We start from the raw sequence: 18714 nt of genomic DNA on the forward strand, positions 1-18714 counted from the left end.
CTTCCGATCTAGAAAAAATTCAAGACTAGCATAGAAGTAAATTATGGACAAGCAGATATGAGCATTTCTGTATTTTTTTTTTTTTTTAATTTCCTTTTTGGAAGTCCACTTTTATTTACTCTATCTTTAACAGGGGCTTTACTGCGGAGTGCAGCTCTACAAGTTAAGAATTGAAACGACAAACTTGTGTTTGATAAACTACACAAGCAGAAGTGGTTTAAGTCCTTTGCGAGGACATAAGGCACCAAAATTAAGCTGTGCGTAACTTCTGAATTTTTAAACAGCAGAGGCTCTAGTTTTTCTTTAGTTGTACAACGCAGTCATTTGGTGAACTGCGATGGAAATTAATACGCTAACTGAAACCTAGACGCACTTCATTCACGGGTGCCTCAGAAGCTGACTTGCCTCTGCCTCTTGACTGACTTGTGTTGTGTTTTTCTTAAAGATTGCAAAGGGTCCAACATACTGTAAGGCTTTAGGAGATTCATTTAGACCACAGCAACCAAAAAAACTAGTTTTGAAATAACATTCTCTTGCTACTGAAGTTCATGAACAAGTAAAGTACTATGTAAAACTAACCCAGCAAAAGCCTGCACGCATGTAGGTTGAGCCATGAGATTGCTTTGCCATGCTTTTATCATTAAAATAGAAGTAAGTCCCTGAGCAGTGATGCTGGTCTTGTCTTCACAGTTCTCTCGCTCTAACGGCGTGTTGTTTTATAGCAAAGATAACCTGCAGTTTGCAATTTTGTGTGGAGAAAATAGCACAAAACAAGAGACAAAACAAACTAAAATGCTCAAAAGCCAAAATTAATGTTCATTCTTGTAGTGTGATTAAGCTTCCCATAACACGTAGACCAAAACGAAGCTCTGTAACTGACAAATGAGAACACCACAACTTGAGACAAGGTGGAAGTAGGTGGACTAAATTTATCGGTGCTTTGAAGACGCATGGTATTTTTTTCCACACACCAAAAAGCTCATGGTACCTGTATGCCATTTAGCACTTCAGCTCGCGTTCCTGTTACAGCTGGAGACCACCTTTGTTAGGATCACAAAATGGCTGTCAGTTGCCATTTGGGAGAACTGTGATACGGTTTCACCTCGGAAAACCTCTGCCACCCAGAGGAAGCCAAAGGAGTGCCATGGCGCAGCGTAAGGTGCAGTTTTGTTCTGCTGGTGGAGGTGGTCCCACGCTAACAGATGACTCGGGACTTGTGGTGTTACAGAACAAAGCTCCCTTCTCTATCATTGAAGAGCTAATTAGAAATTTTTATCTTTAAAATTCTCAGCATTATGCTTAATCTACTGAGAGAAAGCAAAAGTGTGCTGTTAGCTACCACTACAAAAATAGAGAACTTCAGGGGTTTTTCCAAAAAGAAATACTTCCCCCTAAATATCAGGAAAAAAGCTTGGGGTTGTGTATTAAAAAATGCATTTAAAAGATAAAATGCTTTACCAGATGAACAATTTCACATGGACTGTGATGCTATAAAACCTGAAATGCTACAGTGTGACACAGCAGTCATGTTGTTGCGCTAAAAACATCAGCTGCTCTGGCAGTTGTAGGTTGCGGCCCCTGGAGAGTGCAGTGACGTTAACGATTTAATGAACATGTATCCAGCTGAAATTTAGAGATACAATAGTTTATGGCTGATCTTTACCCTCTGGGCAGAAGGCTTTATTTTCAGACATTGAGTACATTACTTACATATAGTTTTCATGGTGGCCAGTTGCCTGTTAGTGAAATGAAAAGTGCAGTTACACTGAAAAATCAAATCTCTGGTATCTTAGTTTTTCCTAGTTAGCTGATTTTTAACAAGATTTGAGTTCTTTTGTTTGCTTTTTAACCCCTGCAAATGGACTGTAAGATGCCATTTCTTGGTAATAATCCATTATCAATAAGCTGCTGTTTGCATGCAAAATCCTCTGTGTTTTTCCTAAAATGTGTTTCTTTCTGCATTTCAGCTTGTTAGTGACTTATTGGAATTCTGTTTCTACACCTTCCGAGAGTCTCAGGCACTGAAAGTAGAGTTTCCAGCCATGCTGGTGGAAATCATCAGTGACCAGCTACCAAAGGTGGAATCTGGGAATGCCAAGCCCCTGTACTTTCACAGGAAGTGATAGAAAATGTCTTAAATGGAAGAACTTTGCCTTAAGTTTCCCTGTGTTATTCCACACCCATGAAGGACCCAAGAAACCATATTTTAAACATGCTATTTACACTTGTTCAGCAGTCTCTGAATAGTCTAAAATCATATGAAGGGTTTGGGGACTGGAAAGCAGTTGACTCGGATTTGGCAAGACCTAGATGTTTGGAAATTACCCCATAACCCTAAAACACTTAGAAAATGTTCCTGTTCCTCTGGATGAAAAGCCATATCTAGTCAGTAACTCTTTGATTTTGATATTTTAACAGATGGAGTTTTAAATATGCCATGTAGTTTCTGGTATTGTTTGCTTGTTTTAAAAGGGTTCAAGAACTAATGAGAACTTTTTAAAGCTTACCCTTGGTTTGCACATAAAACGTAAAGTCAATATGGGGCATTAATATTCTTTTCTTGTAAAAAAAACCAACAAAACCTATATATATACACACATATATACACACACAAACCCTAACGTGTAAAGTAATAACAGAACATTTGGTGTGGAATACTCTGTTATCCCCACCTGTGGCATTTGTTATCCCATGTTATCCCATCATAGATGATATACACTGTGTTAAGTGTCCATTTACTATTTAATTAAAAAGGATAAGATGTGAAAACAAATGCCCTGGTATCAATTTATGGTATCTATTGTGCTGGCTTTACAAATAATTTTTTGCAGTCTTTTGCTGTACTGTACATTGCTGTATGTATAAATTGTGAAGGACCTGAAATAAGGTGTAAGGAACTTTTGTAAATGAGACAAAAAAAATCTTTAATGGTTAATAGGATGAATGGGAAAGTATTTTTGAAAGAACTCTATTTTGCTGGAGACTATTTAAGTACTATCTTTGTCTAAACAAACAAGGTAATTTTTTTGTAAAGTGAAATGTTCTGCATGCATAATGAACCGTTTACAGTGTATTTAAGAAAGGGAAAGCTGTGCCTTTTTTAGCATCATATCTAATTTGCCATCCTACAGTATCCGTTGTAAATAACCACACTTAACCTTTTCGGTTGTATTTAAGCCTTTCTATTTTCCTCTATATTTTTCTCCCTTTTGTCTCGCTTGCAAGCGTATGTGACTTGAGCACATCTGAGAAATCCCGCTTCATATTTCTGTCAGAAACTACACTATGTTGCGTTTGCCACTTTACGAAGGTTTCATTTAACAAGACAAATTACGGTCTCTCCAAAGCTTTTGCCAGCTTGATGATCTAGTGAGTTCTTCCCCTCTATTCCCCTTCTCTCTCAGGGGAACAGGGGCGAATAAGATGTTGAGTGAGTTTTCTTTTTTTTATTAAGGTTTCCCAGATTGTTTGTTTTTCCTTTGAATACTGGATACATAAAACATCTTAAAAGGTCAGATTATTATTTCAGATGGGGGAGAGCGGTTTCTGATTATGATGACGGGAACATGCAGATCATTACAGTAAGTATATCGAACAGCTTTGTACTGGTGAGAGGGATGGTAAGGTACCGAGAAGGGCAGATTAGCTGAGTAGAATTTTTAGTGATAAACTAAAGCCGTATGTAATTTTGTAAGCATTTTTGTAATAACCTGAATACATCTGAGAAGACAAATGTTCACACTACAAGTTCAACTCAGTTGGTCTGATTTTGTCTCAAAAATGTTTTCTCTAGAATAAGACTGCAAGAAAAAAAATTTTTGAGGTGATTTTCGCTATTTCACAATTTATAAGCAAATACAAAATTTTGGAGTAGAATAGAGGACAGGTGAACTTTTCTGAGGCTCAACTGTTGCTACCATATGCTCATGTTTAAATAGAACAGTTTTTCAGAGTCCTAATCTGTAGTGTTCTTTCTGGGTGCCACTGGTATTTTTGAGCTCTAGTTTGTCCCTTGGCCGGTCAGAATGTAGCATTTCTTTTAAACGGTGGTCGAATTAAGAATTCTACACCCTTTCTGAGTCCAAATTTTGAGGTGCGCTTTGGTGCACTGAAGACAGTCAGTGCTACTTGTCTTTTTAAATGACACCTGCCTTATGCAATGAGTAACCTGTAAAGACTGTATTCAGAGAGGTTTTTTTATATATAAATATATACATACATATATTATTTGCATTTTGGAAGTCTAATTCATAGGCAGATCTTTAAATACTGACCTGCACAGCAATATGAAAGCCAAACTTCCAACGTGAGACACACAGCATGCAGACTGGTTGTTTACAGTAAAGACACAGTCATACATCCATCTTTTCATTTACACTTTTTTTAAGTCTAAAACAGAAAATCTCAAAGCCAGGTTCTGGGTGAATACAGTCTGCAGCAGCTTTTTATATTAACAAAGTTACTGCCTCCTTTTGTGTCTCAGAGTAACTTTGCTTGATTAAAACAGCCAAAGCCATATCTACACTTCACTGTTAAATGCCTGTCCCAGTCCAAATTGTTGTCTGTTTGCTCCTATTTTTGACCTTATTACTTTTAATCTTGGTTTGGTACAATTCATAATTCACAGAAACTTCATATAATTAAACACACTAAATTAGTTTTAAAAAGCAATTTATATCTTTATGCAAAAACGTCTGTCTGTCTTTGCAAACAACTGTAAGCAGATGATAATAAATCCTTTACTTTAATCACCTGTTGTTTATGAAACCATTCATTGATTATTATTTTTTGCTAGAGATCATTGAAGTAATAGATACAATTGGATATAGATGTTGTAAGAGGCAGTATTCTCTTATCAAGGACACTTAAGCAGAATAGCCATCACTTTTTTAATCTAAACCTGTGTACAGCAAAAAAAAAACAAACCACAAACCAACCCTAGTTTTTAGCTACTGGGAAGTTACGTTCTTTTGAATTTGTTTAGAATGAAATAGGCATTTGTCTCCTGCAAAATACAAGACAAACTAAAACACCTTTTAGAAGTGGGCTTCTGTTCATTGAGCTAAATTATTTTGTTGTAAGAAGGAATGGGGATATACAGCAAGAGCATTGTATACACAGTTAAAAAATGTAAAATAGTGTTTAATGTACTGCAGTGGGTATTTCAGGAATACTACACATCGTGCGACTGAACAGTTGCGCAAAATAAAATAGAAAAGACTAAAGTTTGCAATATCAAAATCTTATTAAAAAGATACTTTACAATCAATAATGCAAAAAGCTAATTCACAGGGTGGTGTTTTTCACTGACTTGTTTAAACATTTATGAAATTAAACAATTCTACAGTTAATGCACTTTTAATTGTTTATTAAAGATCTGACTTTTTCTTTTTTTAGAGCAATGTTTTCAGCTGGAGGTCAATGACTTGATAAGATAGACAGCAGTTCTGAGGCCAGGAATCACAGAGGAATGTTTAAGAATTCTTGGAGTTTAAATAGATTCCTGGATGAAAATTAAAAGCAGCCAGCAGTATGGTGTAAACAGTAAAATCTATGCATAATGATGCATTTATAATTAGGGGTTTGCTTCTGTATGTTTAAAGCTTTTTAAATAAATAGAAAATATTGTTTGGTCTTTATGTTAATGTCTGCAAGTACCTATTTTTCTTTTTTCTTTTTTTTTATACAAATTGTACAAATATACATGAATTAAACTGGTTTGATTGCAAGTATTTCTTGCATCTTAATCTCAGATAGGTGCTGGTGCAGCGAGATCCTTAGGGACAAGCTTCTGCTCATCTAGAAACGTTATTCAGTAACTAACAATGTAATATAACATCTTTCTTCATACATCTAGAAATTTGGTTTCATCAAGCCCTATTAATTTGGATGACGCAGCACATACGATGGCTTCAGCCAGAGAGCAGCTACTCACACTGTAGAATAAGGAACGCCCAACCGTGAGGAATTTGGTTCACTTAACCTGGATAACTGCGCTTGCCAAATGACGTGCTGACACTGTTACACGCACAAGCTACATCCCACGCAAAGAAACAAACCCAGCAACCTTCAATAGCCAGACAGGTCTGGCTTCCAGTTTCAGTTAACCTACAGCTGCTGTACCCATTGACCAAAGTTAGAATTTCTCTCATGGAAATAGGGGTTCACTATTTTATAAACACAAGGTTTCCCCAGGGACTAAATCAAACTGCCTTCTCGGGGTCAGTTTATAATTATAGTAAGAGAGTTAAGAAGGGGAAATAAAACTCTCGCTGTCCTGGTTTGTTCTGTGCACTACCTATCAAAAAATCGCCGCTAAGTTCTGCACGAAGCTAGGTCTGTGCTGTAAGACCACCATTTAATTGCATTTTGGTTTTTTCATGACAAAAATCCTTGCACCTGCCTTCTGTTCGCTGAATTGTCAGAAGGAAAGAACAGTAGAGGATCAGCAGTGTTAAGAAAAATTTCCCATATGTTTACAAGCAGATGTATCTGTCTCATGCTGTTCTAGAAATAAGAAAACGCTATCACTACTTAAAAACATAACGGAACTTGTAATCTGACTTCAAGCTGGGACGCTGCTTTCTTTCAGGTATCTACAGAGACTGGGAGTTTGTGATGAGTACAATATTTCTAAGATAGAAAGGAGTGAAAAAATGCCCTTTCATTTCAGACATTTTGCCATGCCGTAAGGTTTTTAAAAGAACGCTTTAATCGTAGATGTCGATAGGATGAAGTTTATTTGGTGCTTACCTGTGGTTACCGCAAGCACAGATGAGGGCACACTGTTGAACTCTAACGTAGAAAACGATGTCCAAGGTACATTCAGCTTAAGAGGTGAAACTCCAGTGAAGGCTTTCAGTTAAACCGTGTTTAGCACTGGTGCATTTACATCCTACGTAAGCCCTCTGTCAGCAACTTTTCTCTTTAAATTGCAAACCAAGTAAGAATTGTGAAATGGATTAAGAGAAAGAGAACAAGGAACAGAGCATTGAGAAAGGCAAGTTTCTCCCCGAGTCTTTTCTGCAATACCATTACAGAGGCTCAGCTAGCAAAAGCTATAAGCAATGTAGCAGGAACACTTACTTTCATTACAGGGCAGATAAATCGGCCAATGAGACTTTTTCTTTCACTCCTGATGAAAGTCTGGGCACCAGAAGGAAACCTGCCATGAAGATCAGCTGGGACAATGATTAACAACATTCAGCAGCCTGAAAACCCCAGGGTTTTTCACCTAGCAGAGTGAAAACACTGCCCGGCCAAGGTGCAGAGCCGCGCGCTGTCCAGTGACTAACGCAGACTGTAAATTCCTACTGATCCCAGCTAGTCAGGAGTCTCAGCTTTTCCATTAATTATTCAGCAAACACATATTCGACCTTAATCCCCAGGCTGAGGGATTCAATCTCTGGCCCCACAGTGATGGCAAGGCAAACGTCATTGTGCAAAAAAAAGCACAAAATGTTTTGTTTTTTCCTAATTCACCCGCTCTAATTTTCAGCCTGTGTCATGCATTCACCACCAGGAGTCTCAGCTTTTGAAAACTGACAAGTACATGCCCCTACACACATAGCGCACAGCAAAGGAGGGGGAGCCCAGCCTGAGCATTAAGCTGAACCTGTACCCACAGCTGTGACACAAGAGCAGTTCCCCGTGAGAGGACAGAGTCAGGCCAGCCCCATGGAGAACGACCGCTCCTGCTGCCAGGCCAAAAGAGAAGAGCCCTTCGACCGGCTTTCTCCACAACTGATTCCCTGCCCTCCTTCCTGCCTCAAGTTAACAGTACATTACTCTGCTCTTCCCAAATCTACCGAGCCATGGAAAAGACAGACAAGAGGCATGCCCTAAGGCCCAGCTTCAGGAAAGAAAACAATCTCCAGGGATAGGAAAGGGGCCTGACTTTATATGATTTTTAACTTTTGGCATCCTTTAACCTGTACTTCCAAACAGTCAGTACAAGGGCATCATTTACAGCGCTGTTCAGCAGTGAGGATGAAGAATGAGATATGCCATGGCTACCTGGCTGTACAAGTCCGTACTCGGCATCAGTATGACCGAGCTGATGTGGAAACCTGTATGGTGCGTAGCAGTTACCATAACTAAATTCCTAAGAGACAGTGTGGTTAGCCTGAAAGCCAGATCTGATCTGGCTCAGCTCACAGTACTGCCTTTAGACAACGTCTAGGACGCGAGAAAGTGTGGATTAGCATTACCTCTGCTCAGTGTACCGTTTCTCAGTAGCAAAGGTTTCTTCTTGTTTGGGTGCTGCATGGCCCCAGAACTAACAGGAGTCTCAAAACATCTCACCTAAAGGCAAGTAGGGTCACAGGACTGGATGGAAGAGACACTAAGTAAGTCTTTTATTCCTCCTCTATATATCTGCCTTTTTAAACCACCTCAGTTAAAAGGAAAAAAAAAAACAAACCAAACCACAGAGCTAGAGCTGAGAAATACATTGAGAATTGTGGAAGACAGCAGCCAGAACAAGATCAAACACGCACTGCACGTTTAAAACAACACCACCACCACAAACAGAAGCAACTTACAAAGCTTGTAAGCTTCAAGTTGTCACAGCTTCGCTATCTGACAAGCCAGCATACCTAGCTGCCACGCCTACTAGGCTAATACCAAAGATTTACATTCTCCCTCTTCTTTCAACATGTTCCACCAACTGGTAGCCATGAAAACTGAGCCTGGCCACACAAACACCATCCTGCCTCCAGAATGACTCTTTAAGGCCACAAATGAGTTGATAAAGCTGTGGGCCCAGGCAACACGATGCTTTGCCACGTGAACACTTCTGAACAAGGAAACCTGCAATCTGTTGCTGTATGTACTGGTGCAACTATTTCCTTAATACTGAGTCAAGGAGCAAATTAAAGAACTTGATCTCCTTCACAGAAGTCCAAAAGTCATCTTCAGTGCTTGGGTCACTTAGCCACTATGCCAAGACAAGAACTGCCTAAAAGCTGTATGGCAGAGAGTCACTGCTCAAATACCAGGAGAATACACCAAATGAAACTCCTCCAAGCTATGAGGTTTAGTGCTGGAGAGCTGTACTGACTTGGCCCACCATTGCTCCATCTGGAAATGATTTGTGCATAGTCCAATGGTCTCTGCAGTCTGGGCAAAGGAACAAAATAATGGTATGGAGTTAAATCTTAAGGGGGAAAAAAACCATCCCAACCTTAAGGCAGCATTAACCATTAACTGGTTTACTAATCACATTAGTTAGAAAAACTTGCAAGCTAAGTATATCTGCAGTAAATGACTCAAAATCCACGGAGTCCAATTTAAAAAATAAGTGAGCCTGTATTAGCACGTCATCCCATCACATTTTCCTGCATCCTCTCCACTGCCTCCCAGAGGGTCTTACTTGAAGGAGAGAAAAATACAAAGATAATGATAAACTGCACGTAACTTTTTTTTTTTTTTTAAATCACAAAGCACAGATTTATACACCACAAGATTTCTGGAAGCTTTTTCTATGACCACAGATAACTCTCTTACTGCTCAAATAGTTCTACAAATTATGAAGCAGCTACTTGAGGATTCCGATACTACCAAGTATCAAGACCTTACAACTGACAATTACAGGGGAGGAAGAAAGGGAAGCTCAAGGATGAGCTAGACAGACAGACAACAGATAAAATGCAAGATTCCTCCAGGATGCACAAGGTTCATAGCCAGAGATTCTCTTTTCCTTTTGGCTTGAGCTTGCCGAGTTGCCTATTTTAAGTGAGGAAAGTTCCTCGCTATTTTGGAGCCTGCTTGAGGCCGACTGCATACAGCTGCCAATAGTTGTTTCATGTCGCAACTTACAGAACCAGAGCAAAATATTCTCCAATGTAGGAATGACAGGTCAAATAGCAAATAACATTTTATTTCATTTACAGTGATACTTTTGAGTAGCAAAGGAACCATGACATATAGAAGCCTGTAATAAAAGTTCATGTGTCTTATCTTTATAAAGCAAATGAAATCATACACACAACATAAACGAATGTGTTCTTTGAAGACATTTGAAAAATGTCATGTCTTGATACCTATTATTTTACTTACTGGTGTCTGTTCCGTACTGCCTATTCCACTTTGAAATATAATTTAATTGTCAGCATGATAGCTTTTTTAATCCAACAGTATTTTCCAAACCCAAATAATACTCTGTTAAAAATGCTGGTTATCGATGCACAATCTCCAGGACACTAAGTTTATAAAAATCTTCTCCAGCTGACAGTTGAGTCACAGATCAACCAAATATTTGACTTAAAATGCTAGTTATTTTGCAAACAAACATTCCACTACTGCTCTTTACAATTGAAAAAAGCACCCTATTAAAAAATTAACCTATCCCTCCATCCCCCTTTCTTGTCCCCCCACCCATTCCAACCCTTAAAGAATCTTTTTTTGTAATTCGTATTTGGCAACACTTAATGTCTTTATACAGATTAGGATCTTCAACCCAATAAAAATCTAGCTGACAGTTGAGTCACAGATCAACCAAATATTTGACTTAAAATGCTAGTTATTTTGCAAACAAACATTCCACTACTGCTCTTTACAATTGAAAAAAGCACCCTATTAAAAAATTAACCTATCCCTCCATCCCCCTTTCTTGTCCCCCCACCCATTCCAACCCTTAAAGAATCTTTTTTTGTAATTCGTATTTGGCAACACTTAATGTCTTTATACAGATTAGGATCTTCAACCCATAGTCAGGCTCTTCGTTGATTAAAAGCAGTCACAAAAGTAGAGAGAAGTGACTATAACAAAAATCCATGGATACCATGTACACCTTCTTGGCGTTCAATGCACAAAGCTATAAAAACTGAACATAATTTTGGGGAATAAGTCCTCTCTTTCCATTTAGCGTGCCTTCTAGCCATCCTGGTTCTCTGGAAAATTGCACTGCAAAAGAAAAGGAAAAAAATTACTGCATCTTTTTTATGCTTGAATTAGTACTTCTAGCTTTAGCTCCATGACACCAGGCAAAGCATCCATAAAAACATCCAGTCTTCCGCAATGACCAGCTTAAGAATCTGGCTTGGAATGATGAAGAGGATGATTAACTTAACTTAAATACTTGCATAATATAGGTGCTTGACCTATCTTCTGCGAAGTATACTTGCTGAAATAGCTTTTAGGTGCAGGAGACTTCATTAAGGAAACAGTTAATGGAACTTAGGACGGGTTTATAAAATAGAAAATCTAGACGCCTTTGGGGAGAAGTTAGAATTCCTATCAAACAGTGGAAAACAATTTCAGTAGCTGGGGGCAAAGCAAGACCAAAAACCTGTCTTGAGCAGAGGTGATGAATCTGGAAGCTCAGAGCCACAGAAAAATGGCATAGGACCTTACTCTGCATGAAAAGTAAGCATGTAAAGGATTATAGGGGAAATAGAAATAAGCCAGATCTCACTCCAAGTAGCATCTCTTCACAGAGTTGAGCTGCTATTGGAAGAGACCAATGGACAAACTGAATCATTCTTCTGGTTAAATCCTCCCTCTGAAATTTAGATACATAGTGCTATTCACAAAGGAAAAGTTTGAACGATACGCCTTGTTCCTTATTGCCATCCTAAGTGTTTGCCACTGCTGATGCCAAAGTTCACGCAAGAGTATCCGTGAATCTAAAATAAGAAAAAATTCGGCTCAGACTCTAAATGCCCCACAAGTTATTCTGTGAGCAACAGAACTAATGAAACCTGGTTTCCTATATATATCTTGACCACATTTGACAGGAAGTTAAAAAAGAAGCATAAGCCTCATTTCTTTGGAAAACAGACTAAGAAGTCCTCAAATTCCCCTATCAAATTTCTTATAAGAATATGATACAGGTACCTACTTACCTATGTAACCGTAAAATCCCACACTTTGAGCAACCTACGATATTCTCTACCATATTAATTTATCCTCACAGTGCTTCTGAGACAGACATTATTTAGGGAAGAGATCAGACAAATGCTGAAACATGCTGCCAGCCATGTCAGTGCTTTATTTAAAACACATTAACACATTGGGGAATGTGATATTTGTAGCCTTCTACAAATCAGGGAAATAACAGTTAAGAGAGAGCAGCATGTTAAGTCTCACTTTCAAAAGCATTGTAAGGCTCTAAATTTGAGCACTTACCATACTTTCTCCTAGTTTTTTCCTTATGTCCTATTATTGTCAGACAATGAAGCTAGAAGCTGTGCTCAGAAACCACGGTTTAAACAACAGCTATACCTCTCCAAGGAATCCAGAAAACAAAACTGCTTTCAAATGATACTGATAGTTTAGATTCAGATCAAAAGTCTGGGCTTATATTTATAATGAATATGTTTGACAGAAAGATTCCAAAGGAAAAAATACATAGAAAATTACCTTTTAGGATCTCTGCACACACAGTAACTTACATTACTATTAGTAATTAGCAGGCCCTCCTCTCCCTTTGTCATTTTTATTCCACAATTACAGAGTACACATGCATTTGAAACTGCATTGCTGACACCACCACAAACCTCCCTCCAGAAGCTCCACCGCAGCGGCTGTAATTCTACCCTTTCCAGCAAATACGCCAGTAGCTCTAGCAGGCAGCCAAACCTCTCCCTGAAGTCTCCCATGCCTATGGAGCACATCTGTATTACAGGAAACAAACTCCTAAAAATGACAGATTAGGAAGAAAAACCAACTAGAAAACCTGGAAGTAGGAAATTTTTACTTGTCCTCTGGAGCTCAACCTCAATTTACATTAGAGACAGGATAGATATTACTGGCATGTGAGTGTCTATAAATCAAAGGCCTGTTCAAAATGAGGGTAGCCCTCATCTGAGGGGATCACACTGAAATTTAAATTTACCTAAAATTTACCCAGGGGAGGAAATGCTCAAACTATGCTGAATCACTTGGCTCAACACAACAACAAATTTAAAAAAAAATATTTTCTAAACAAGTTTGATAACATAATACTGAACTCTGCGCACTGCAGCACATTCAGAGATAATGCACGACGGCCGAGCAATTGGACTTGAGTGACAAATACCATTTTCACCCCAGAAGAGACTAGACATGGATGGTACAAGTGAGGTCTGTGCTTGGGAAATTAAATATCGTACATGTACGTTACACAGCTCAGGGCCTCGTTATTTGTCAGCAGAAGTTTCTTGTAGACTCTGAAGACTGAAGAAAGAATTAGCACTCCGATTACACCTAAGAACACCATTTCTAGAGATCAGTCTTTTTTTAAAAAATGCACCAAGAAGTAATTTTTAATATTCAGCAGCGGTGGTGACTGTCATGTCAGGCAAGACTTCTGCCCCCATTCAAATCACCTTACGCAAGAAGGGTTAAGATACCCACGTACATCACTGATGACTTCTGTAGGCAAATGATATTAATGGGGAAGCTGTCCAAATGTAAAGCTGCTTTAAGCTCCAATGATCCTGTTTGCTTTGCTAATCCATTTCCAAAGTTTAGTGTACAACAGCATTCATTTAAAATAAGAAACACTTTACCACACAAAAGACATTTCGCTATCATGCACAGCTCTTCTTAAACCCAGGACACGGGCTATTTCTGAAAAAATAGCCTGCTCAAGAGAAGATGTTCCGTAGTGTCCCCTTTCTGTCATTTCTTCTCCGTCAACAACGATTACAGTTCTTAGCACTTTCTCGGGCCGGCCTCATTTAAAAATACCTTGCTGCAGATACCACACATTTGGCCTTAAAATTACAACTCATTATTGGACCAAGCATCCCATAAGACTGTGTCTTACGTTGGCTAGGGACAGGAGGGGAAAATACTTGTATGTAAAAGATACGGAGCAGAGAACTAAAAATTAAATATTTTCAGCAAGGTTTAACAAGTGTATATCCACAAGACGACCAATCAAAGAACCACCACCAAAAGCCATCACCTCTTAGGACAGTGGAAATAGCCGCAAAGTTGAGAGCCCAGAGTGGGACGGCAGCTTCCTCAGTAGCTGCTGCAAGGCCATTTCAGCAGTCTTCCTCTAGCGGAGGCAAAGTGTAGAGAAGGAGAATGTCTGACCATCAGTAACGATGGCAAGCACTACAAACAATCACGCCAACTCAAATGGACAAACAAAGTCAACAGACTTTCAACTTGCAATGAGACCTCTAAGTAAAGGCTTTTCTCATTTCATCTAATCAAGAAACACAATAAGGTAAACTTGGTATTTGCAGTATTTCTTCCTACTTTTCTGTATTCTCCATAGGAAATAGCTTCAATATTGCCAATGTTATGATTATCTAACTGCAAATACACAAAATTTGCTAGCAGCTCTTCCCAGAGACCCAATGCTATAAGCAGACCTTGTTCTGCTTTGGCAGCTCAAAAGTTTCACGTGTCTCAACTACAAATGAGACCAAGACTCATTTCCACAGTTGTACATTGCCTAGGTGCCACTAACTGTGGCAGGACTGAATCAGACACTGATTCACACTGATTTCCACACCTTTGTGGAAACCAGCTGTTTCAGGAGGAAACAGAAACAGGGGAGGCAATCTAACACACATGGTGCCTAGCACAAGAGGGCCTCCCTTTCTGATGGACTAATTTACCAAAGTAACGAGCCCAACGAGCCACATAAATGAGGATTGCATTTTGTGGGCAACAGAAATCTCACTGCTAAAACCACTAGAACACCAGAATAGATTTCCAGAGAACTCAATCACGCTGGGCAATTTTTCACCAAGAAATTAAATTAAAGCAACAAAATGTGCTTGCAAGCCCTCCGTGTTTAGAAATCCCTATGGATTTTTGTAACAATCCCTATGAGTGAAGTTGACCGCAGAAATACACAAACATTCAGCATGCTTAGGGTTAGCATGGAATTCAAAATTTAAAAACTTGCTGTTTCCCTTAAGCATGTTGTGAGAAGCAGAATTATCTTGTGGACAGGACACAGCGCTAGGAGTCAAGGGGTCTTCTTCCTGACTTTGCTAAAGATTTACTGTGTGACCACAAATAAAACAGTCCGCCTATAAGGGGGCTCAGGCTTGTGAACGAAAACAAACACACTGATACACCATGACAAATTAGTGAAGGTAGAATTCAGCTCGCAGACTGAGACTTCCCTATATAGAAGTGTCAAAGCTCCTATTACAGCTGGTAGAGATTTAGTCAATACAATGACTAGAGAGAGCGCCCAAAGAATAATTTGGCTCACTCTAAAAGAGAGGCAAGTGGTTGGTCAGCTGAGTTGCTGCTGAGTTCCCTACGCTATACCTTGGTGACCTGTGTGTAGACATTGAGACTTGGGGTCTTTCTCCTGAGTTGATTCCCATCCCACCTGACAGCTGAACATATCTGACAGTCCTGCACACACACCAACTACAAGCTAAAATGCATCAGTTCAAACATCTTCCATTTTGACATTTCTCTTCCGGAGACCACTGCTTCCACAACACCGTTGGCAGGAGCAAAGTCAGACTGGTTAAGGTCAAACTACCTTCAGTGACTTCTTAAAACTTCTAGCAAAGGCAGTAGGAATTTGGTAGTGCTCATCTGGTACTTTTTCTTGGTGAAGCTATTTAACTTTCCACAGCAGTTTGAGGTAACTACTTCCAAATGGCATGGACATATCTGAAAAGGAGGACCTCTGTCCACAGCCTGTACACTCAGTTTCTCCAGGTGTAAAATAGAAATAATTAATGCACATGAATGTTTCCAAGTGCTTTGAAATCCACAGACGAAAGGTGTACAAAGAAGTAGCTTTATCCTCATTTTTACCTCAACAAAAGATTTATTTGCACATACAGCACAATATAGTATTTTGGGAGTACTACTTCTCTTTGATGTAAATCCTTCATTTGTCAGTACCATAAAGAAAGACAGTCCAGAAGCCACAGCATGAATAAGAGGGAAGGGAGTGCCTTGGAGTCAAAACCCGGGACATTAACTAAGGCTGGCACTTTGTTACACTAGAAAAGATAGAGAGGGATGACAACGGCTGTGTGAACACGGCTTTTTGTGTTCCTACTATGCTTAGTAGGGACGATCGGTGCCACATCTTTCCTAAGGAAAATTACTGTAACAAAACACTTTCTCAGTTTTCCCCATGTTTTCTCTCCCCTAAAACCTGTTTTTAAAAATTGTAGAAAGCTTTGATGAGAGCTATCTTGACAAGTTTTCAGGAAGCCTTCCTGCTAGCAATACTGCCAAGGAATTTTGTTGTGTAAACACCATTTACCCTATCTAAAACACTTCTCCCTAGTGAAATTCCCATTTACTGACTTCTAAGCAGTCTCTTTCAAGAACCAGAAATTTAATAACACTTGGCTCCCAGGCTGGCAAGGTTTCAATGCCAGGCAGTCTGATTATTCTTTCCATGGTTATTGGGAATATCTGCTTCAACAACAACAAAAATATACAGCCAGCATATGTCTCTCTCAGTCTCAGATCATACTCTGCTTCTTCCCATATGTGCCCTTATCCAGCTGCAAACTCTTCAAGCTTTGCTTCTAACCACTTGAATTATATTGTTACGTGCTGTCAATAATACAGCCTGTAGCAACTGGGAAATAAAAATATTGGCACAGCCTAAGGTAAATTGAATTGAAGATTTAAAAAAAAATCCAGTGGATATTGTTCAGATTACATTATTCATTTTCTTACACAATTCAATTAAACTTTGCCTTTTCTTTTTAACTTACCAGATGGCACCTTAGCATTTATATTCTGTGACACTTTAATGGAAAGACTGTGGCATTCAGGGTAGCACAATGTACATGCAATATTGAAAATACCTGAATATGCAAATGTTCAGATTCTATACAGATTCCTATCAGGCGATGGAAAGCTTAATTTAAAATATTAGTAAATCTAACCTCGTCAGCCTGAGACAAACAGATTTTTTTTCCCCCCCATTTAGAAACAGGAAATGGAGACAGGAGTAAAGGTTAAACTTTTACCTTCTTGCACCAATATTACATTTAGCACCTATGACAGGTGCAAGACTGTACTTCACTAAATGCCATTATCCTGTCTCAGGCTAGAGCAGCCAGAAGGATTCATCCAGGATAATAACAGGTAAGAGAGAACTGCTGCAATCAGCATCTATGAACCAAGAGAGACAAAACAGAAGAAGAAGAGGGAAGGGAAATGAAAAAGAGAAGGAAACAAAGCAGAAAAGAGAGGGAAGAAAAAAGAAAAAAAAAATCAACAAACAGTGAGAGGTGAAAGAGACAGGATTAGAAAAGTGAGACAGGCAGGGTGGAGAAAGGAGAGACGGATAAAACTTCTAATGGAAGCAGCACTTTTTAGTAGACATTAATTTAACAGTTACTTTAATGGTTGATACTAGCTGTATGTCAACTTGATTGATGCGTTGTCACTTTGATAGTTAAGGTTATTGGTAGAGCTGCAGAATTGATGTATTATTACTTTAATTCTTCATTTGGGGGCTTTATTAGGGCATATGGGAATTTAAATTGAGTAACTAAAGAACCTGAATTGATTCACTGGAATCTGATCCCAGCATAGACACAAGGGTGCCTAGCGCAAAAAGAAAAAGCCTATGTGAAGGCATTTCAGAGGTTTCAAATATGAAGACTGGTCTGCACTTTTACTGAGAATACCTTTCTATACTGACAGAGCCATCCATGACATAACCTATGGGGAACCATTATGGAATGGCCATTAAGTTATCACATACGTCCAGTTACTGCCTTATTACTTGCATGCTCTCCACCTTTCTTCTGCCGATCCACAGCCTACCTTAGGCTGAAAGCCCTGCAGGGCAAGGACAATGCCTATAAAATAACCAGGATACAGTGGAATAAATCAAAACAAATGTATTTAAGGGAATGTGATCTTTCCCATTGGAAATCTGCAATTAGGTTTTCAAAATGCAATCCACGTAACCTTTTCCCAAACTTCCAACCTTATTTGTACGATGATATGGAAAGAGTCTTACAGTTGAAACATTTCTCCACAGCTACTAAAGAGTCGAATTCCGTACTTGTTCTTGGACAGTCCAACTCTAGTTGAAAAACTCAACTTGAGGCTGTAATGCACCAAAACCATGGTAGCTTTGCCATAACTTCTAGCTATCTCTTTGCGCAAGAAAAGAATCTTAACATTGCTCTCACACAAACACACGACACAAAAGCAACTGCTTCTTGAAAGACTTCCTTATCCCATGCCAACACAACAGGTGTGCAACCCTTGCTGTTCTGCGTTAGAAATGCCTCTCTCCTATGCATCAGGTCTTTTCCCCCATGCACTAGATTTTTTTCCTGTACACAGTTTTATGTCTGCTGAAGATCCCTATCAGTCATGTTTTAAAAAACTTAAATTAAAATAGGTGGTGTTAGTGACTTTAAGAAGAAGAGCAATCATTTAGCTAATTCATCTTTAAAAGGTTTCCACCTAACTTAATTCAGGCATGATTTGCCTGCAAGGCAGCTCTAATAGGGAACATCAAGTATGATTTTGTAAAGTGGGTACTAGTAGGGAAGTACCTAGTGGGGACCCCAGACCACCTTACGCTGCAAAAAAAGCAGAACTGAAGTCTGGACCAGGCTTACTATTTACTTGGTTGGGAGGAGGCAGAGGACAGGAATGTCCTATGCTCTGTCTGCTTTAAAATAAGCATCACAAAGAAGAAGATGTCTATATCTGTGCGATTTTGTTGTTGTTGTTACACATGCTAAAAAAAAAAAAAAAAAAAAATTTTTCTAAGTTCCCCTTTTTTTTCACCTGGTTAAAAAA

At 39.0% G+C, this 18714-nt stretch overlaps 2 protein-coding genes across 2 annotated transcripts in view; one reads left to right on the forward strand and one right to left on the reverse strand.

Annotated features, from left to right (window-relative positions):
- Positions 1–5729, forward strand: part of NR3C2 (nuclear receptor subfamily 3 group C member 2) — a 212913-nt gene extending 207184 nt beyond the window's left edge. Inside the window, exon 8 of the mRNA XM_019472337.1 lies at positions 1968–5729. Within this exon, the coding sequence (XP_019327882.1) occupies positions 1968–2123 (156 nt within the window). The 3' untranslated portion in view covers positions 2124–5729. The remainder of the gene's footprint in view (positions 1–1967) is intronic.
- A 4917-nt stretch (positions 5730–10646) lies between these two features.
- Positions 10647–18714, reverse strand: part of ARHGAP10 (Rho GTPase activating protein 10) — a 155006-nt gene continuing 146938 nt past the window's right edge. Inside the window, exon 23 of the mRNA XM_009280245.2 lies at positions 10647–10905. Within this exon, the coding sequence (XP_009278520.1) occupies positions 10817–10905 (89 nt within the window). The 3' untranslated portion in view covers positions 10647–10816. The remainder of the gene's footprint in view (positions 10906–18714) is intronic.

This window comes from Aptenodytes forsteri, unplaced genomic scaffold (genome assembly GCF_000699145.1).
Source record: "Aptenodytes forsteri isolate BGI_AS27 unplaced genomic scaffold, ASM69914v1 Scaffold227, whole genome shotgun sequence".
Taxonomy (NCBI): domain Eukaryota; kingdom Metazoa; phylum Chordata; class Aves; order Sphenisciformes; family Spheniscidae; genus Aptenodytes; species Aptenodytes forsteri.